Here is a 23,450-nt window from a genome sequence, read left to right as displayed (position 1 = left end):
ATAATTGTGTTTATGTTTATGATAATTTTTCATTATGCATGGATGTAAGTCACCTCAGATTTAAAGATATGATTTGAATTAATTAGGCAGGATTGCGGGATCATGATTTTTGGGAGGGACTGAAAAAAAGTGGTAACTTTGTGTGAAAATTCGAGACGTTACAGAAAAATTAAAAAAAAAAAATATTCAGATTTTGGTTGGAGGATTGTGTGTGACGGCCACAATGCGTCTGTACCTTTCACTGGTTATGACATTAATGCATATTGTATTTTGATTTTGAGAACGCTTTGTATGTGAATGAGTAAAGCAGCCTGGTAATTATTTAGCGGGCAAAAAAATTGCTAAGTACCACTTAAACACCCGGGGATTTTCTTAGGGAGGGAGTGAGCTTTTAAAAAAATTAATGCAGTCTTTGGTGTCGCAATTATTATTTTTTTTGGGGGGGGGATCATCCAAAGAGGTCACAACCTCATTAGTGTTGCAAATATGAGTTTGCAACTAATATTTAGTTGTAAACTAATATTTCGCAACTAAATATTTTAATTTTTAGTTAAATTTAACTAAAAATTAATGTTTTTAATTTTTTTTAAAATAAAAAAAAATATTTTTTTTTAATATTTTTTTTTATTATTTTTAAAAATAATTAAAAAGATTTTTTTAATTTTAAATATTTATTTTAAAATTTTAATTATTATTAAAATAATTAAAATTTAAATTAATTTAAAAAATTTATTTATTTTAAAAATAAAATAAAAATTATTCCTTATTTTTATTTTAGGCACCGCTTTTACTGTAAGTCGTATTTCAACTCAATTTTACGGACATGAACCAACAGTAAAGCTCCCTGGTGACTTGTGTTTGCTTGGCTGCGTCTTCATTATCACCGACTATCACAAATCAAAACCCCAGGAAACTGTGAGTGAATGGAAAAAAGTGATAAATCGTTATGGAGGTGAAATTGAATCTACTTATGGTCCGAGAATCACTCATGTTTTATGTTGCCATTTGACCAATCCATTTGTTCAACAGGTAAGTTTGCTTGACCACAGGGTCGTACTCACTGGGCCAAAAGGGGATGCTCATCGTCAAGAGGAGAGTTATTATTATATGAATATCCTAAGCATCGTTGCCAACGCGGCAGAATAGTACTGTTTTTGGTACAATTTAGAGGTCGTAGTATAATGCAATATATTTGATGTAATACAAATTATGTGGTTCATTTTGGTTTTATTTGTTTCTGTGACTCGGATATCTATTCAAGTCTTAATTCATAATTTTCTATTTGTTATTGCAAATTTTAACCTGATGTTCGGACGGTACAAATTAATCTTTTGTGGCCCAACTGTAGTCGGAATATTGGTACGGTTTATTTCAAAGTGTTGGCAATGCTGGTTCTACATGTGATCCTTAAGGATAACTGTAGCTGTTTATATTAATTTTTACTATGGAAAAATGAAAATTACAATTTTACTGTTTTAAAATTAATATTTTGAAACTGCTGTGTAATTTTTTTTCGCTTCAAATTTGTTGTAAAGTAAGTGAAACTATGAAAAAGTGTGTGAATCTACATTATATTTACCTGGATTTACTGACTATTTCTGAAAATATTGGGATTTGCTAAATAGATGCAAAAAATGTGACTATATCTGAAATATACCTATGCCTAGACTATATCCGAAAATATTGGGATTTACTTAATAAATGCAAAAAAATGTGACCAGGCACGTACGCAGGATTTTTTTCGGGGGGGGGGGGTCCCAAAACCCTCAAAACAGCAGATATAAAGTAGCACTTCTTTTATTTAGTAATGCAAAAAGCAGGTATATCGGAAAATACAGATTAACTTTAATCTGTAGTATTGTAGCGGATGGGGGGAAGAAGACTGAAGCCTCAAAAGTACGTTTTAGGCTCAGGTTATGTTCATAGCGATTTAGAACAAGTGATTAACCTATTATATCCCACTGAAAGGAAAATTTTAGGGTTAACAGTGCAATATGGGTGCTGTGGGGAGTAGTTCTTCTATTGTAAAAACGTAGATTTTAATGAAAAATGATAGTTTCCAAAATTTATCCATTAAAAGCTGTAATTTATCCTGAAAAGGGGGAATAAACGCCCTAATATCAAGGATAATTCTATTTTGCTGTGGAAAGCAAACTCTCTTTACAAAAAACAAATAACAGTACAATTGCTAATTACTTCAAAGAGGGTAAAAAGTTAGACAGAAAACGGATTAATAATTGGGCAGTGACTTGACCGGATAATTGCATGCTGTAAAATACCCCAAAAAAGGCTTCACAAATGTATCTAATTCTTAATAAATGTCCTATTTTTGCCAGAAATCCCAAGAAACCATGGGGAAATTAAACATTTCACAAAATTTCGGGGGGGAGAAGCCCCCCCCCCCTGCGTACGTGCCATAATGTGACTATATCTGAAATATACCAATGCCTAGACTATATCCGAAAATATTGGGATTTACTTAATAAATGCTAAAAAGTGTGACTATATCTGAAATCCAGATACTTCCGTATAACAGCAAGGTTATTCGAGGCACTTAAAAAAGCAGTGTGATACAGTTGAAAGTTTTTCAACGGAAAGCAAGGAACGATATTTTGAAAGGAAGATAAATCATTCCGTATGTGAGGGGAGCTGTCCCCTCCTCAATCCTTGTTTTTATGCTAAAGCCTTAAAGTTGCTTCTCATTCAAATTCAACGGCCCTTGTGGTTTATTAGGAGTTGCTCTTGTAAATTGTGACGAAAAGTCGAACTAATTTGTAAAGAGCAAGGGCTGAAAAGGGGTAGCTCACTTCATATACGGAATAATTTCTATTCGTTATAAGGTGAAAGTCGATAAATCCAATGCAATGTTAATTTGTCTATGCTATGAAAAGAGATCTTGCTCTCTGACCCTATGTCAGCAAAATGAATTTTCGAACAAGCGACCTTTGAAAAAGGATCTGAAATTTGGCCGGTTTATTTTTTTCCAATTTAATTCCCAGGAAGTAGAAAAAAAGTTCTAATATGGAACATGGTAGCTTTTTTGGAAAAGGTCTGGAGCTTAAAAAATGGCATATAGAAAAAATTGAAGTGCTATAAATCAAAAATAAATTCTTCAAAATCAATTTGCAGGATTGAAAATTCTAGATTTGTAAAAAAAAAATCTTCCACGTTTTTCTTGTGTTTTTACATTTTGGTGTCTTGTAGGTCGTGAATAAAAGCGACAAAGTCGAAATTAACTTCGAATTGTAGTAGCCTTTTTTTAATTTCTGTAGTCCATACTTTTCAGCTTTCTTATCCGAATTGTTATTGTTATATTTATTTATGGAACAAACTAATTTTTATTTTGTTTCTGCCGTTTTACGTAACCTCACTATACACCCCCTATCGGAAAATCTTTCTGAGGCTAGGACGGGTTAATACATCTTTAATCTGAGTTTTCAGATTGAGACAATCACATTTCTCTCTCTCTTTCTCTCTCTTTCACACTTTTTCCTTTCTTTCTTTCACTTGATAATGGATCCCCCTCTTTTCCACAGAAATATTGTCGGGGGATAGTGTATCTGGTCTTGGTTACCTCTTGTTTTTCCCCATATGTGCTTCCTCTTTGCAGAAATTTTGAGAGTAATGCTTTGTATTAATTGACCTATTTTATTTTTAGGCTATTCGGGACAACAAGAGATGCGTGACGGCCTTTTGGCTAAATGATGTAGTAATCAAACAGCAGTTGTTTCCGCCAACAACAGCTCTTCATTTGCCCCTTCCATTCAGTGATGACAATCGTCCTTGTCATAAAATGACCATGTCCGTAAGCGCTTTTGAAGGGGATGATAGAATCAAGGTTAAAGCCATGATTGAACAATTGGGTGCTAAATACACTGGATATTTTTCCAAAAATACAAGCATATTAGTGTGTAAAAAGTAAGAAAGATTTTGCTTTTCTAGTCATTTGATTCTTAGAGCTCATGTTCAATCATAATTTTCTATACACGATGGGGCCTTCGGCCCAAACTGTTGACCCTTGTATGCTTTTTTATCCTCTACATCCTCGGTTGCCCTTCATTCAGTCATCTGTTTCTGTTAGTATTTTGCTTTTCTTTTTTCTTATGACTGTCAGTTGCCTTCTCTCTGTGCCTTTTTCTCTTTCGTCCTTTTTATGGCACTTGGTATGAACCAAGTGACATATAGCGATCGCAAATTCTGTCGGTCCCGGTTTGGCTACTTTAGGCACTTTCAGGTAAGCTAGGACGATGAAATTTGGTAGGCGTATCAGGAACTGGACCAGACTAAATTAGAAATAGTCCGTTTCCCGATTTGACAATCTGGGGGGAGTGGGGGGCCGGTTAGTTCGGAAAAAATAGAAAAAATGAAGTATTTTTAACTTACGACGGATGATGGGATCTTAATGAAATTTGATATTTAGAAGGACCTCGTATGTCAGAGCTCTTACTGTGAATCCCGACCGTATCTGGTGATATTGGGGGAGTGGGAGAGGGAAATGGGAAATGTTGAAAACCGCTTAGAGTCGAGAGATCAGGATGAAACTTGGTGAGAAAAATAAGCACAAGTCCTAGATACGTGATTGACATAATCGGACTGAATCCGCTCATATGAATCTTAATTTAGATTCATTCAAATTAGAAAAAATGAGGTATTTTTAACTTTTTAGCTTGTTTTGGGGCAGTATCAAGATAAAAAATTTCTGACTATAATAAGAATCCCCCTAAACCACGGTTTATTGCTGGAGCAGCTAAATGTCCAACCCGCATTGCTGCTACTGACCTCTCTTTAATTTTAAAGGAAATTGTAAATAAACTTAAAACCTATTGTTCTGGTATTAAAAAATTTTCGAATTTTAATCCATATTGGAGTGTTAATAATTCACTGCAGGTGATAGATTCTTTAACAATGGTTTCAGCTAAAAGAATTGAGTCTTTCGATTTTGCGACAATGTTTACTAATTTATCACTTAATTTAGTGTTTGATAATTTAAAAACTGTTATAAAGAAATCTTTCCTCTTATCTAGTAAAAGGTTCTTGAAAATAGACAGTTATAATAAAAAAGCCATATGGACAAACTGCTTTAGTACTACAGTTAACTTGAGATGTTACAGCTTGGATATGATTTTTGAGTTATTGGAATTTGTTTTATACAATACTTATATAAGATTTGGGGGTGATTTGTACAAGCAAATTATGGGAATTCCCATGGGGGGGAATGCCAGCCCATTTATAGCTGACTTGTTTTTAAGTCAACTAGACTATAAATATATGATGGATAAGAATAATCCAATTAATTTAAAACATGCTTTGTCAAATAATAAAAGATATTTAGATGATATTTTGGTCTTAAATTGTAAGGATTTCATTGATATTTCTAAAAATATATATCCATCAGAGCTTATTCTTGAGCCTAGTCATGGCGCTGGTCATGAAGATCATTTCTTAGATTTAAATATTAATATTTGTGATAATAATAAATTAAGTTTTAAAATGTATAATAAAACGGATGATTTTGATTTTGAAGTGATTAGTTTCCCATTCCCTGAAAGTAATATACACTCAAATATCACATATTCAGCGTTTTTCTCACAGTTACTTCGTTATGCAAGGATTTGCAGTAATTATATTGATTTTAAAAATAGATGTAAAATCTTAAGCCAAAAATTGATATCAAGAGGTTTTTCTGCAAATAAATTAACTTGGCAATTTAAAAAATTTAGTTTTCATTATAACGAACTTTTAAATAAATATCAAAAGAATTATCTAGAAATACTTAAAGAAATTTTTAACTAATTTTGGAGGTTCGAGAAATGTTGTCACAGCGCCATTTATTTTGAATTGTGTTTCTAATTGAGCAGATTTTTAAAAAAATTAGCCACATGGTAAAGATGAATTCTATAATTGTTTAGTTCATTCAGGTTTTTTGCAATGTGTTAATATTTGTGATTTGGTAAAATTTATATTTAGTTTACCTATTGTTGCTAAATAGAGGGATATATTAACAAGATAAGCTTGTTTTGGTTTTACTTGGTTGTTTTACATTTGCTGTTTTTTTTCATAGGCATGTATTTTGGGGGTGATACCTGACGCGGGGATGCCATGGATACTCTGTGGTAGCCACAACACTGTGCTGGGTAGAGAATTTAGAGTGGCGAAACCCTATATAGGCCAGTGTATTCTCCTGATGAGTCCTTATGTTGGGTGTTGCCTCTGAATTATTTGTCTATATTATTTTTTCTATTGTTCGGTAAATGACGACTTATACTTATTGACGACATGACTGCCTGTCCATGGATTATTCTTTATGGTTGATTGTGTGTGGCTATGCTGTTTGACCTATGTGATTGTATGGATGAGTAGGGTTAAGGCCTCATTCAAGTGCTGGTCTATATTAATCACTAATTTAGGAAAACAGTCTTCCTTTTCTCCTTCTGTCTCTTTTTTTTTTTTTTTTTTTTTTTTTTTTTTTTTTTTTTTTTTTTTTTTTTTTTTTTTTTGTGCTTTAGCATTGGTGATTTCTCTTTTCATGATATAATTTTATCTGTAACAGAGTCTTAGATACACATTTCTTGTTGCTCAAGCTGAGGGACAGTGATTGTTCTTTATGTGTTTTTTGACTACCGTGATTCCAACAATACGGTTTTCATTTACATCCGCTATCATTTTTCAGGGGTCTCTTTTGCCCGAATTGTAAAAAGGTAACAAAACTGCATATAAACAATTTTTGATACGTTTTGAATTTTGTGCATTCCTCCTCCCCCCCCCCCGGGAAAAAATTCCTGAATTCGCCCTTAAGTCTTCGTTATAAGGTATTTTTCGAAGTTTTCATAGCTTTGCTCTTACAATATATTTTTAACCATTAAGATCAATGAAAATAACATTTACAGTTCCTGAATTAGCTTCTAATAGCTCTTTTTCACTTCATATTTTTTTTCAAACCGTATTTTAAATTTTTGGTTACTATGGGCTAAAGTTTTTTCTTTATGAGGTTGCATCTGTGTTCTTAAAGCAGAACCCATGAAAATGTTGAATAAAGTAAATGAACACGCTCATGCGACTGCAATTTTTAGAAAATTATTTCAATGTCCCAAATATTTGTGCAATGTCATTAATGCAAATTTAGTTTTGGGAATAAGGTCATAATTTCATTTTTCTATGCATGCAAATTTTTGTCATGCTTATAGCCTAATTTGCATTCTCATTGTTCCAAAATTACCCTGTAAATATTTTAGTCTGTGGCTTGTTTAGCTGCATAACGCTAGCATGGCGTACAAGTAAATAGATGCTTGATTTTATTTATGTAGATCCTGAGATTTTGCAGCAACTCTATACGACCTTAAATGGAATAAATAAAAAAAAAAACTAATTTTTTTTAGCTGAAAGTAAGGAGGGACATTAAAACTTAAAACGAACAGAAATTATTCCGTATATGAAATGGGTTGTCCCCTCCGCAATCCCTCGCTCTTTACGCTAAATCTTTTAATTGTTTTAAAAAGTAGAATTGTGGCAAAGAGTCAAACTTTAGCGTAAAGAGCGAGGGATTGCGGAGGGGACAACCCATTTCATATACGGAGTAATTTCTGTTCGTTTTAAGTTTTAATGTCGCTCCTTACTTTCAGTTAAAAAAATTAGTTTTTTTTTATTTAATTTCTGAACGTTTTTGAATTAATGCATGTTTGGTTTTGGCTCTCCGCACATAAATTATTAAAATGAAATTTGTATATTCATTCTTTTTTGGGCTAAATGGCTTTCTCTTAGTTTTGATCAGACGATTTTGAGAAATAAGGGGTGGAGAAGGAGGCCTAGTTGCCCTCCAATTTTTCGGTTACTTAAAAAGGCAACTAGAACTTTTAATTTTTAACTAACGTTTTTATTAGTAAAAAATATACGTAACTTAAGAATTAACTTACGTAACAAACTTTCATAATCTTATATTTTTATTATGTATACGAGGGGGTTTGTACCCTCGTTAATACCTTGCTCTTTACACTAAATCGTAAGTTTTTTCCCAATTCTTTAAGAATGACCCCTGAATCAGAAAGGCCGTAGAATAAATAGTTGAAATTACTAAAAATACTTTAGCATAAAGAGCGAGGTATTTATCTCCTCCTAAATACCTTGCTCTTTATGCTAAAGTATTTTTAGAACCCCTCATATGCGTAATAATCTCTGTTCGTTTTAGGTTTCAATGCTACTCCTTCCTTTCATTTGAAAAAACGTTTTCATGTTTATTTTTCATTGTTTTCTTATAGTAATGCTAGAAAATCCTGCGCCCTTTCCATTGAATTTTTCTTCCCCCATGACAGATTCCTCCAAGGAAAGATCCTCCAACATAGCCCCCTCCCCTCTGCCCCACCGCCAAACAAAATAAAATCCCCTTGAAAACGTCTGTACACTTCCCAATAACCATTACTATATGTAAACACTGCTCAAAGTGTGTAACTTGCAGCCCCTCCCCCAGGGATTGTGGGGGAGTAAGTCGTGGGAGGGGGCTTAGATGCCCTCCAATTTTTTTGGTCACTTAAAAAGGGCACTAGAACTTTTCATTTCCGTTAGAATGAGCCCTCTTGCGACATTCTAGGACCACTTGGTCGATACGATGACCCCTGGGAAAAAAAAAACAAACAAATAAACACGCACCCGTGATTTGTCTTCTGGCAAAAAATACAAAATTCCACATTTTTGTAGATAGGATCTTGAAACTTCTACAGTAGGGTTCTCTGATACGCTGAATCTGATGGTGTCATTTTCGTTAAGATTTTACGATTTTTAGGGGGTGTTTCCCCCTATTTTCTTAAATAAGGCAAATTTTCTCAGGCTCGTAACGTTTGATGGGTAAGACTAAACTTGATGAAACTTATATATTTAAAATTAGCATTAAAATGCGATTCTTTTGATGTAGCTATTGATATCAAAATTCAATTTTTTAGAGTTTTGGTTACTATTGAGCCGGGTCGCTCCTTACTACAGATTCGTTACCACGAACTGTTTGAAAAAGTATTTAGTGTCACTCATGTCGAAACGCAATCGCTTCCATTTTTTAGAATGAGATCGTGTACGTCCAGTTAAATATTCTTAGCCATGGGCGAAAATTTATGTTCTGCCTTATGTAGAATCTGATCTTATATGGAATCAAACGGCTGTTTTTGCCACAGTTGGACAAAAATCCACCTTTTTGTCCCATGATCTTTTTCTTTATTTTAAAAAGGGTGATAGTATTTTATATATCCGTTCAGAAAAGCCTTTTCCGACATTTATGTGACCATTAGTACTACCCATGCTTAAATGCAATTATAAGGACATTTCAACGAAAATGCCTAAAAATGGATTTTCCAAAATTGGGGGTGGGGGGATATAAAGGAGAGTTCATTTCCCTCCTCTTTCAATTGATCCTATCGGATGGAGGATTGCAAGCCACCGTTTAAGATCCTTTGGCCAAGGCGAACACCTGCTATTTTGATTTTAGATGTGCAAAACTATGGACAGCAAAATTATTATTTATTTTTTTTTGTTTATTACTTTTACACAATCGTATCTATAGTCAATCAATATTGACTTTACTAGCCCAAAAATCCTTTTTTAAGGTATTTAAAAATTCCATGAGCCAAAGGCTGTGGCTGGCCTCCGAACTGACGGAGAAAATAAAAGCTACTGCCATTCAGTTGATTAAATAACAATTATATCTTCGCTCTTGGGAACAGAAGCGTTTGGTAATAATTCTTAGAATCTTATTAGGTGAGCGGGAAACCCAAAAATATATATTAATGTGTTCGCAAGGCTGTATCAAGAAGAGGGGTGAGGATATTTACCCCCTCCCCCTCTAATAGTTTGTCCGACTCTTTTAAAAACACATGATAAAACACGTTTTTGATGTATTTTTAAAATCTTTTCGCAACCCACCCAGAAAAAAGTACCCCCCTCCACCCTAGAAAATAATAATAACAATAATTGTGGACATAGCCCTATGTATCAGTATTGTATATGTGTATCCCAGATTGTGCGTATGTATTCCGAGACGGATTCATACTTAACTGCTGTCCAACTATTTCACACGTATACTAAAGACGTATTCAAGACAATATACAAAATTTGTTTTAAAAGACATATTACAAACAAGAAAATTAGAAAAATGCATGTGATAAGAAGAGACGATATTCAACTACCCTAAATAGGAAGGTCTCACCGGAATTATAGTTTCATAAAAATGGCATGATGTTAATTATTGAATGATGAAAGTAGTTGATAAGTGTGACTAACCAGCAAGTAGACTTCCTTGCGCCCTCCCGTCCTCCCCCCTTAACAACATTTGGCTAGCGATACTAATAATAGAAAGGCTGCAATGTCACCCATTATCTGACTTCTTACTTAACTTACGCCCCATCTATACTTCTTTTTGTGTAGCTCTATTGCATATTTAAAAGGTAAATGCAACAATAAAAGCGTCGTTTTTGCCATTATTAAAGATTTTATAGCTCTATGCGCCCCGTTAAATATCTTCTCGCTTTATCTGTTCCAATATTGTCTGTTATTTCTTTTCTGGGACATCAAAAACCCTGAAATTTCCTTTATAAGGCTGTTTTATTTGTCTTTTTATTATTACCTATTTGTTAGCCATTCGATAATAATTTTTTGTTAGCATATTCAAGTTTTTCGTTTCAGAGGAGATGGCGAAAAATATAAGAGAGCACGTGAATGGCGTGTAGCTGTTGTTACAGTTCAGTGGCTTACAGAGATGCTTGTTGGAAGTCAAACAGCGTTGAAGCAGGCACACCATCCCAAATACCATGACTTTAATGCCGCTGTTACTGACATTTTTAAAATTGATTATGGCCATGTCCAGCCTTTAATGGGTAAGTTTCAACTAAAGTTCTTGCGTAAATATTACATTATTATTATAAGCATAATAATTAACAAGAAATAATAAACAATATGTTATAATAGTAGGGGACCAAGATTTGCTTGACGGGATGGATTTTAGACGCAAAAACGGTGTCTGTTGCATTTCCCCTTCCCCCATAGAATATACCCCATACAAAAATCCTGATGCTTGTCTATTATATAAAACATACTCTAGAAGGGAAATTCGGTGATAATAAAATATGATGAAAATAGAATACTTTATTAGCAAAATTGAGAAGGACATTTGTGATTTTTTATATTGGGAGCTTCGGTGTCGGTTGGCCGTTTTAAAGACAAAGAAGGGATCATTATTAACGTGATTGTTGACCTAGTTCATTTTAGTTCATTATTAACGTGATTGTTGAGGACACTGGTTAGTTTCTTTGACTAGTGATAGAATATAGTCTCTCACCATTGATGTTCAAATTATTTTGAAGTGTGCGTGTTTTCTGTGCAACAGACAAACTGTGGGAAAATTGGAGGAATTGGTCACGGTGGAAATAGATGAATCCTTGTTTACAAAAAGGAAAAATGATATTTCATTTTAACGCGATTCTTGAGGACATTTCTGCGTTCTAGGAGTATATTTCCAAGTTGTAGTTTTGACAATTTTGCTAATAAATTTTTGTATTAACCGAACTTCACTTCTCGAGTGTGTTTTATGTAATAGACAAGTACCAAAATCCTCCTCACGGAAATGCAATACCCCACTCCTTGATCGACGCAAGAAAAAACTTTTTGTGCAATTTTTCCAGACTTAGTTGAATTAATATTAGTTTTGACCCAGGTCGGAACTTTAAGAATAGTAATGACGTGACTAATATTCACCCTTGCTCAACTGTCAACTTTCGTCTTGACGGTTTTTTTCCTGTTGTTAGGTCTCTAATTTCAGACAAATAGAAAAAAATTATATATTAAGGATGCTGGGAGGGGAAAATGATTTTTCTTACCGTCATCATAATTATGCGCCATCTATTGAAAGCTTCCTAGAAATTGGAGTCTCAAGTTAGATATATTCATATTCTTTACTCTGCTATTTTTCTAGCTTGATTAGTTTAACTGCAAATTACCAGATAGTTAAACAGACACTAGAATTTTTAGTCTTCTATTGTATTCCTTTTTTAAATTATACAACTAACCAAATCATCACTGAAATAAACACAAATAAAATACAATAAAAAGAGACAGTAATATTAAGTACTGAGTAATAAAAAAAAATCGGAAAAACGAATATATTAATAACAGAAGAAAAACCAAAATTAATAAATTTTTCCTCTCTCGTCATACATCCCGAATCACCAACCCCCGCAAGGAGATACTTCTTTAACCGGCTTTGAGAATTGAGTCTCGAGTCCCGAATTGAGTCTCGAAAGGTATTCCAGACCCTCTCATGGGGACTATCTAGCTCTTTTTGTTTTGATCTGAAGTCGTTTTTGAGGGGTTTCAAGCTTTTTTTCAAAATTACCATTAATTTCTTTCCGCAACAAACTTTCACTTTTAAGACGAACCAAATTAATAGCTACCATTCCTGAATCAGTGTCAGATCGCGACTTGTTTCACCAGGCAGTCTCTTCTAAACGTGTATTTTTGCTTTTGGTCATTGGGTTGTGGTTCAATCTTTACTAGGCTGTAGCTACTACTGCAACCATTAAAGCGGAAAAGCCAAAATGGGAATTGATGAGGAACGTTGTGACAGAAATAGACAAAAACAGACAATGGAAATCATGGCTGATCCATTTCAAATTGTTAAGTACCCTGGTCTTAAAAATGGTTTGAAAATAGTAATTCCCTCTATATTTTTACTTAAACGGACCTGCTGTCTGTCATACGAATTCCCTTCTTTTCTGCTCCATTGCTCTGTACCAGTGAACTGCAAAAAGGACCTGTATTGCTATTATAATCAAATAATTGAATGTCCAAAAGATGAACTGTACCTGACTTTAAGCGTAAAACGCATAGTGAATATAAAAAATATCTTTAGTCAATGCTTTATCGTGGTATAGATTTTTTTTCTATCAAAGAGAGAATGGCGAAAAGTTATTAATTCTGAGTCGATTAGAAGTGATACGCCAAACAATGATTGTCTTCCTCCATCTACTTGGCATGACCATTACTGGTCTATTTTTTCTAATGTTAATTATTGTGTGCATTCTTTGTATCCTCACTCCCTTTCTGCTATTTATAGTTCCCCCCTATCTCAACTCCTTTGTATTCCCATTTTTCTTTCGTCCGTAGTTGAAGCAATTAAGAAACTCAAATCAGATAATATTGATATTGATTGTGTTGCTAGATTTCACCTTTTATTAGATTGCACCCCCCCCCGTATTATTATGTACACCTACTTTTCCAGACGTGTCTTTGTTGCTCTAGTGTACTGGAGAGTTTTCTTGTGCTATCTTTGTGCTTTAGATATGTCAAAAGATTTTGATTGTGTATGTCATAGTCAGCGTTTTTCTGCTCTTCATGGTTCTGGTGTTAACCTGTCGGTTATAATTCTTCTTCGTTACTGGTACTCTTATTCTTGTCTTCGACTCAAATCGACGCCAGCTACTGTTATTAAAGGGAAAAGGGGTTTATTTCAGGAGTTCTGGCAATGATATCGGCTACTTATCTCTCTGGTTTTTTTGATGTTTCATATCTTGCCTATGCTGATGACCTGGTTCTTATAAGTTGTACTAAAATTGGAATGTTTAAAGTGGTTTCTCGTGTTGTTACTTCTTTTTATGGCACTTGGTATTAACCCCGTTAATTCGGAAAAAATAGAAAAATGGAAGTATTTTTAACTTACGGTCGGTTGATCAGATCTTAATGAAATTTGATTTTTGGAAGGATATCGTGTATCAGAGCTGTTATTTCAAATCCCGACCGGATCTGGTGACATGGGGGGGGATATGGGAGGTGGAAACCTAAAATCTTGGAAAAGACTTAGAGTGGAGGGATTGGGATGAAACTTGGTGGGGAAAATAAGCACAAGTTCTAGATACATGATTGACATAACCGGAACGGCTCCGCTCTCTTTGGGGTAGTTGGGGGGGGGGGTTAATTCTGAAAAATTAGAAAAAATGAGGTATTTTTAACTTACGAACGGGTGATTGGATCTCAATGAAATTTAATATTTAGAAGGATATCGTGTCTCGGAGCTCTCATTTTAAATCCCAACCGGATCTGGTGACATTGGAGGGGGGAGTTGGGAGGGGGAAACCTAAAACTTGGAAAACACTTAGAGTGGAGGGATCGGGATGAAACTTGGTGGGAAAAATAAGCACAAGTCCTAGATACATGATTGACATAACCGGAACGGATCCGCCCTCTTTGGGTAGTTGGGGGGGGGGGTTAATTCTGAAAAATTAGAAAAAAACGAGGTATTTTTAACTTACGAACAGGTGATCGGATCTCAATGAAATTTGATAGTTAGAAGGATATTGTGTCTCAGAGCTCTTATATTAAATCCCAACCGGATCTGGAGACATTGGGGGGGGGAGTTGGGAGGGTGAAACCTAAAACTTGGAAAACACTTAGAGTGGAGAGATTGGGATGAAACTTGATGGGAAAAATAAGCAAAAGTCCTAGATACATGATTGACATAACCGGAACGGATCTGCTCTCTTTGGGGTAGTTGGGGGGTGGGGGGGGGGTTAATTCTGAAAAATTAGAAAAAAATGAGGTATTTTTAACTTACGAACGGGTGATCGGATCTCAATGAAATTTGATATTTAGAAGGATATCGTGTCTCAAAGCTCTTATTTTAAATCCCGACCGGATCTGGTGACATTGGGGGGAGTTTGGGGTGGGGGAACCTAAAATCATGGGAAACGCTTAGATTGGAGGGATCGGGATGAAACTTGGTGAGACAAATAAGCAGAAGTCTTAGATATGTGATTTACATAATTGGAATGGATCCGCTCTATTGGGGGGGGGGGCTAATTCTGAAAAATTAGAGAAAATGACGTATTTTTAACTTACGAAGGAGTGATCGGATTTTCATGAAACTTCATATTTGGAAGTACCTTGTAACTCAGATCTCTTATTTTAAATCTCAACCGGATCCAGCGTAATTGGGGGGGGGGGCGGAAATCTTAGAAAATACTTAAAGCGGTGAGATCAGGATGAAACTGGATGGGAAGAATAAAAACCTGTCTAAGATACGTGACTGACATAACCAGACCGGATATGCTCTCTTTGGTGGAGTTGGGGGGGGGGGGTAATTTTGAAAATTGAGGTATTTGTAACTTACGAAAGGGTGACCAGATCTTAATTAAATTTGGTATTTAGGAGGATCTTGTAATTTAAAGCTCTAATTTTAAATTCCGACCAGATCCTGTGACACTGGGGGGAGTTGGAGGGGGAAACCGGAATGCTTGGAAAACGTGAAAATTGGGGTATTTTTATCCTACGAAAAGGTGATCGGATCTTAATGAAATTCGATATTTAGAAGGATATCGTGCCTCAAAGCTCTTAGTTTAAATCCCGACCGGATCTGGTGATATTGGGGGGAGTTTGGGGGGAACCTAAAATCATGGGAAACGCTTAGATTGGAGGGATCGGGATGAAACTTGGTGGGACAAATAAGCAGAAGTCTTAGATACGTGATTTACATAATTGGAACGGATCCGCTCTATTGGGGGGGGGGGTTAATTCTGAAAAATTAGAAAAAATGACGTATTTTTAACTTACGAAGGAGTGATCGGATTTTCATGAAACTTCATATTTGGAAGTACCTTGTAACTCAGATCTCTTATTTTAAATCTCAACCGGATCCAGCGTAAATGGGGGGGGGGCAGTTGGGGGGACCGGAAATCTTAGAAAATACTTAAAGCGGTGAGATCAGGATGAAACTGGATGGGAAGAATAAAAACCTGTCTAAGATACGTCACTGACATAACCGGACCGAATCTTCTCTCTTTGGTGGAGTTTGGGGGGGGGGTAATTTTGCAAATTGAGGTATTTGTAACTTACGAAAGGGTGACCAGAGCTTAATGAAACTTGATATTTAAAAGGATCTTGTGCTTTAAAGCTCTAACTTTAAATTCCAACCAGAATCTGTGATATTGGGGGGAGTCGTAGGGGTAAACCGGAATTCTTGGAAAACGTGAAAATTGGGGTATTTTTATCTTACGAATAGGTGATCGGATCTTAATGAAATTTAATATTTAGAAGGAATTCATGTCTAAGAGCTCTTTTCAAATCCCGACCAGATCTTTTGACATTTGGGCGAGTTGGAAGGGGAAACCTTAGAAAACACTTGGAGTGGAGGAATCGGGATGAAGCTTGGTGGATAGAATAAGCAAATGTCCTTGATACGTGATTGACGGAACCGTACTGGATTCGCTCTCTTTGGGGGAGTTGGGGGGAGGGGTTTAGTGATTTGGCGAGTTTGGTGCTTCTGGACGTGGTAGGACGATGAAAATTGGTAGGCGTGTCAGGGAGCTGCACATATTGACTTGATAAAGTCGTTTTCCCTGATTCGACCATCTGGGGGGCTAAAGGGAGAGGAAAAATTAGAAAAAATTAGGTATTGATAACTTACCAGTGGGTGATCATATCTTAATGAATTTTGATATTTAGAAGGACATCGTGACTCAGAGCTCTTATTTTAAATCCTGACCGGCATTAAGCCTCTTATTTTCCTGTTAAATCAATCTATTGATTCATAGAATTTTGTTAGAGCTCATACCATATGATCTCTTGGCTCTTAGCTCTTCTTGTCTCGTCACAAGTTTCCATATGAGTTTTAGCTCTTGTTTGGATATGGACCTTTCTCGTAATGTAGATAAATGTGAATTTATTTCTTTTAACACAAATTCTAGTACTCCCCTTCGTTGTAGTGGCTTTACTATCCCTCATGTAGATTCTCTTCGTTGGCTCGGTATTTCTATTACTAATAGTCTTTCAAGCTTGTGCCAGCGCAGAGTTTCTGAAATTAATAACAAAATCAACTAGAATATGCTAAGATTGTCGCCAGTAGAGGGTAAATACAATAAACTTCCGTTGGCCAAGCTCTGCCCAACTTTTTGTAACCATTCAAATCTTTTTGCTTCTGGATTTTTTCCCCTTCTTAAGAAAAAAAAACTATTAAGAAAAAAAAAGAATCCGGATTAATTATTTTAGACTTTGTAAGTTTTGTTGTTTCTTCCTCATTGACCAAAACTGGGCTCTTATTAACTAATTTTATGCTCCTGATATTACTGTAAAATTGGAAGTACTGCACAGAAAGTTTTCAAACACCTCTTTTATCCGTATTTCTCCGCTCCACCGCCTTATCAGGTTTTTTCAGACGTAAGTTATATTTCCTTTATTTGTTTGTTTGTTTTTCTTTCTTGTGTTACTCCACGTTTTTTAGTATTGTAAAGAGTAAGTAAAAATTAAATAATTATAATAAAGATAGCTTGCTTTCGTATTTCTCTACATTACTGCATTAATAGATTCTGTAAGTTGTGAGTTTTTTTTTGTTTTTCTTCTTCTTTTCACCCTCCTTCTATATTTTTTATTGTCATTTATTTGTTATGTGTTACTCTGTAATTAGTTTCCTTGTGATTTCTATTTTGATTAGCTTTGTATTTTTATCTGTTTTTCTTCGTGTTACTCCACGTATTATACCTTTATATAGTGTGAGTCAAAAATAGATAATAAAGGCCCTTTGGTTTGAATAAGAAGTATTCATAAAGAACTTTTATATTTTAGCATGAAGAGCGTGGGTTGAGATAGGGACAACCCCCCTCATATATGGAATAATTTCTGCTCGTTTTAAGCTTTAATCTTGTTCCTTAGTTTTAGATGATTTTTGCATTATTTAATTACGTATAGAAGTTGTTTTTTTTTTACAATGTTTCCCATATTAGTTTTACATTCTCATAGCCTGTTTTTTTGTGTTTTTTTTTAAATATCGGATTTAGTGTAGTTCTATGTAAAATAGATACAAATATACAGCTGTAATCCCCAAAAAACATCAATTACCACTACTTGACAAACATTTATCTAAAATCAGAAACTTTGCTTTATGTCTATCGCTAAATGATTTTTGATTGTCAATATTTATAGTTTTTCCTCATTTGGTACATCTTTATTATAAACAATTATTGTCTCTTCTAGGTGCTTGGAAAACTCCTATCCGTGTCACTCAAGAAATATACGAAAAATTCAAATCGAGTCCATTGAAAAGATTGATGCCATTAAAACGGAAACTGTCCGATCCGAAACCAGGAGAGCCGACGCTTAAAAAGAAGAAACCAGAGAATGAAATCACAACCGGTAGCTCGTTGGATGCTATTCTTGATGATGTTGTCAAAGGGGTCGACTGTGAACCTAAAAAGGGCCCCTTCATCAGATTCAGCAATACTCCTAATTCAGCCGAACTTGGGAAGGTAGGGTACTGTCCTTTCTATTAATTTTATTATTTAATATGTGGAGAAATGCAGTTTTTGATGGAAGACATTTTCACTGTAATTCTTGGCTTATGGAAAAGACGCCACGGAGGACAGCAGAAAAACTGGTGGAATCTGGCTAAATCAGATCTTGAACATATCAAGAGGTTCAGAAAGTTTTGATACAGATAGACAACCCAATGGCTCCCACTTGTAGAGTAGCTAGCTGCAGACCGCACTGCATGGTCCAAACAAGTAGCGAAGAACCTCGATGCATGACAAGGCTGAAATGTCTGATTCCCGCCACAAGTGGAAGTACAAAGTATAGCCAGTTTGGTCTATCTTATTTTTCGCAGTCAAATTCCGCTTTTAATAGCAATAATTGTTCTTTGTTTCGAAAAGCAAATAATTGAATGAGCTCTACTTCGTACCATTGTTCTGCTTAATTTTCGTTTCTTACATGGTTTTAACCAGCGGGTCGAATGAAATTAAAAATGTTCGTTAAATCGATTCACCAAGTGCAAGACAGTTTCGGAATGCTTTTTTGAGTTTTTGGGATTAACCAGTTTTCACTGGGGTGAAGTAACTCTGTGGAGTGAAAGAGGGCGTCGGCTTATTCCGCAGGAAAAAAAATAATTAATGATCTTTTTTTCCTTCTTCGACTGCTGTAATACTATTCTTGTATTCAGTCAGTTGTCCCTCCCGGTAAATTTTTGAAAATACTTTTTTTCTTTTTTTGCATGAAAAATTGCTTGAAACAAAATCCAAAATCCCCTCCCCTAGATTTTGAAAAAAAAACTTTTCATCTATTTATTTTAAGACAAATAAATAAATAAAGTAGCTGTTTTGCTAATGTCTATAGTCTTTTTCTCTTTGGTGAAGGAATGAAAAAAAATTCGCAATTTCTTGCCTTAAGAATATATTTTAGCTATGGTCAGAACCCAAGGACAATTTTTTACCTTATTTGCACAATTTACGTCACATTCCACCTATGCATAGCTGATTAACGTTACGTTGACAAAGGCGATGTAGAGGCAATCTAACTACCTATATGCAATTAGTTCTCGTATCCAAAGCTTAAAATCAGCAGCATTTTAATGTTTTCCCCTGAGAATTGTTTGTGCTTTTGAGTGATTAAACAAAAAAAACAGGGTTTTTTTCCATCAGAAAGCAAGGATCATCATAAAATTTAAACGAACAGAAATTATTACAAAATGGGGTGGGTATCCCTCCACGATACCCTGCTATTCGCGGTAATGTTATTAAGAATGTACAAAAAACTATCTTATTCTAGCTTAATGAACCTTGGTTTCACTTTTTTTCGCGAAGGATTGGGATACAAAATCATACTTCAGTGTCAATAGCAAAGTATTTAAGAGGGGGTACCCCCACATCCCACCACTAAATATTTCTCCATGGAAATTTCACCTCACAAAAAATGTCTGTTTACTTCCCAATAACAAATGCTATGTATAAGCAATAGAAAATATTGTTTTCTTTTTTGAATTAAATGAAAAAACGAGTATTTTAACTGAAAGTAAAGAACGACACTAAAACTTAAAACTAAAAAAAATATTCCGTATAAGAAAGGTGCTGTTCCCTCCTCAACGCCTCGTTCTTTACTATAAAGTTTGACTCTTTGTCACAACTCCTGTTTAAAAACAATAAAAACTTTAGCGTAAAGAGTGAGGTGTTGAGGAAGGGACAACCTATTTTCATATACGGTAATATTCCTGTTCTTTTAAGTTTTAATGCTGCTCCTTACTTTCAGTTAAAAAAAAAAAAACTTTTTAAATTTAATGTTTGAACTTTTTTCAACTAATGCAGGTTCGATTCTGGCTCACTGCACATGAAAAATTATTACCAAATTTGTAAAATAATTTTGGAAGATTTATTCCTTATTTGAAGTGTTGTCCCCTTCTCATTACCTTAGTCTTTCCGCTAAAACTGTTATCACTTTTAAAAAAAGCTTCCCATTCTAATTAAAAAACCACCGTCTGTCAGCAAACGCTCTTAAAAAATGGGGACAAACTTTCAAGCTTTAGCGTAAAGAGCAAGGTTTTAAGGAGGGGACACCTTTTATATTTGGAGGGGGCAACCTTCCCCCACACGGAGATCTCTTTCGGTGAAATTCCATCCAACGTAAAGTAAACCCTTCCTCCGTCAAATTCCCTCCAGACAGTTGCATCCTCGCTGACATCCCCTCTCCCTGTAAAATTACTTGGGGACGATTCAACCTGGAAAATTCTCCTCTTTTATTTGAATAAAACTTTAATCTCTAATCGGTATCTTGATCACTCCAGAAATGCCCCCTTCCGTGAAAATTATTTCCCAGAAACCAAAACACTCAGAAATAGCCCCCAGATAATTCCGCCGGAGCATCTCCACATGAAAAATTGGTTGAAACCGTAATACTTCCGGGCCGGAACTGATGTTTTCAACAATTTAATATTTGTTATTAAAATATTTATAATATTTAATGCTACTACTATTACTAAAAACTCATCGCAGCACCGAACCGCATGTGGCCATTGACAAATTTGGGCTATGTATTTGCACATTAGAGGGGGGAGGGGTAAAGTATAGCGGGTCTGCGTGCAAAATGTGTTAGGTACAATTATTCTGCATATTGTGACGTAAGAATTGTTTTCTGACTTTAAATTGTAAATAAATGTTAATACTTTAAAACCTACCCCTTCCTTATGTGCAAATATATAGCCCAGATTATATATTTTCCATCTATTCTGTCACTTTTCTTTGTGCTGTCCCGCGCTAAGCTGAAAGAAACTAACAAAGACACCGGTTAGTTCTCGAGTTTTACACACCGTAAACTTGAGTGAGTGACGCCTAATGCACAAGTACCAAAATTCCTTCCCCTTACGGAAAATAAGAAAAAACAAAACTCAAATAAAATTCTCAAATTTAGAAAGCCTTATTTTCCACGGTGGGGTATTTTACGTGGGGTTTACAACACTAAAACTTAAAATAAACAGAAATTATTCAGTATATGAAAGGGATTTTTTCTCATCAACGCCTCACTCTTTACACTATAGTTTGACTCTTTGTCACAATTCTACTTTTTAAAAAAATTAAAAATTTCGGGTAAAGAGGGAGGCGTTGAGGAAGGGAATCCCCTTTTATATGCGGAATTGTTCTGTTTGTTTTAGTTTTAATGTCGCTCCTTACTTACAGTAAAAAAACTTTTTCTTTTTATTTAATTTTTGAACGTTTTTCAACTAATGCAGGATCGAATTTAGCTCACTATACATGCAAAATTAAAACAAAAATTACATATTAATTTTGGGAGATTTATTGCGTATATGAAGGGGTTGCCCAATCTTTATTACCTTTTTCTTTACTTTAAAGCTGTTAGCACTTTTAAAAAAGCGTCCTATTCTAATTAAATGGCCCTCGTGTTTCAGAAAACGCTCTTAAAAAATTATTCCATTCATCTTCCACCTTGTCAAATTTGAAACTCTCCAGTTTAGTATTCAACTATTTCTGAAGAGTATTCTACTGCTCCTGGAAACCATCTCCCGATCTTCCAGGACCATTATTTCAATACTATTTCCCCTGGGAAAAGAAACAAATAAACACGTATCCATGACCTGTCTTCTGGCAAAAATAGCAAAATCCAGATTTTTACATGTAGGAGCTTGAAACTTCTACAGAAGGGCTATCTGATAAACTGCATCTGATTATTTGATTTTCATTAAGATTCCTTGAATTTTAGGGGATATTCACCCTTCCCGCTGTTCCAAAAATCGGTTAAGTTTTCTCAGGTCTGTATTTGTTAATCTTATATTTCTGAAACCAGCATATTAATTTGATTCTTCTGATGTATCCTTCGATAATAAATATCTGTTGTTGTTTTTTTAGAGTTTTGGTTACTATTGAGCCGAGTTACTCCTTACTTATAGTTCGTTACCACAAACTGTTTGACTGTTATCGCTGCTATTTTTTTTTATCAATTTACATAACATTCTTGTTAATTCGGTTTCTCTACATAAGAGTAATCAAATCCTTACACGAATCTCTAAATAGTACGGTAAATAATTAGTGTATTGATAATAGTATTAATATCATAATATTATATGTAGTATAATGCAATAATATTATTATAAGATATAATAATGTAATATAAATATTATTTGAATATGAATATATAAACAATATTGATAAATTGGTGGGTAAATAAATAATTAATTACAATTAGTGATTTTAAAATAAGAAGGCAACATTTTGCTAAACTTGTATTCATGCATTAACGTCTAGCGTTTGGGCCTGTTAATCCTTTAACAGAACTGTAGTGAGGTTGACTTCATTGAACTGTAGTGAGGTTAACTTCGTTGAACGGTAGTGAGGTTGACTTCGTTGGACTGTAGTGAGGTTCATTTCGTTGAACTGCAGTGAGGTTCACTTCGTTGAACGATAGTGAGGTTGACTTTGTTGAACGGTAGTGAGACTGACTGTAGTGAGGTTGACTTCGTAGAACTGTAGTGAGGTTGACTTTGTTTAATTGTAGTGAGGTTGACTAAGGTTGACTTCACTGCAGTTAAGGGTCGGAACGCACTCACGGTGTTTCTCTATCCATCCAAACTCTCCTACATCTAAAGAACAAATCATCGTCTAAAATTCCAAGGGATATTACAATAAAAACAGGAAGCGCAGAGTGATACATGTACATAGGATGCAATAAATATATTAAAATAGGCACGTATGGCAACCAGAGTTCATTGAATTTGAAGCCATACGTTATTTGCACCTTATGACCTTATCCATTTTTTTTTTATTTAAGAGCAAATCTCCAATCTGGTTTTCCCCCAAGTCAAAGGAATTGGACTTGAACCCTTAGATCTAAGGATGAAGAGTATCAGGGTGGGTGAAATATACGCCTTGTCAAGCGGTACTTATCCCTAAGAAATTTTTGGAAAGTACATGCTTGGGCCCCACAAGGCACGAAATTAGCTGGAATAATTTTCCTGGCTGTAATTAATTCCCTGCTTAATCATCACGACGACCGTTACAAGTTTGTAGATGATCTGTCCATAGTGCTCGCTTACCTGGTCGAAAACACTATCATAACAAAGCAGTTTTCAGACCAGCTATGTGATCAGCTAAAGACCAAATGCTCAAGTCATGATCTTACCATTAACGTAGCCAAGTCGAAGATAGAGCTTCCTGTAATCA

At 34.9% G+C, this 23,450-nt stretch overlaps 1 protein-coding gene across 1 annotated transcript in view; it reads left to right on the top strand.

The window, feature by feature from the left end:
• Nucleotides 1–23,450, top strand: part of LOC136041429 (PAX-interacting protein 1-like) — a gene marked incomplete at its 3' end in the record, with an annotated part of 136,936 nt that overhangs the window by 82,575 nt on the left and 30,911 nt on the right. The window contains 4 exon segments of the mRNA XM_065726100.1: nt 779–1,029; nt 3,659–3,918; nt 10,660–10,850; nt 17,989–18,260. Of these exon segments, the coding sequence (XP_065582172.1) occupies nt 779–1,029; nt 3,659–3,918; nt 10,660–10,850; nt 17,989–18,260 (974 nt within the window).

This window comes from Artemia franciscana, unplaced genomic scaffold, assembly GCF_032884065.1.
Source record: "Artemia franciscana unplaced genomic scaffold, ASM3288406v1 PGA_scaffold_218, whole genome shotgun sequence".
Classification (NCBI taxonomy): Eukaryota; Metazoa; Arthropoda; class Branchiopoda; order Anostraca; family Artemiidae; genus Artemia; species Artemia franciscana.
Note: the sequence above shows the minus strand (reverse complement) of the source record. Positions and strands in the feature narration are given on the sequence as shown.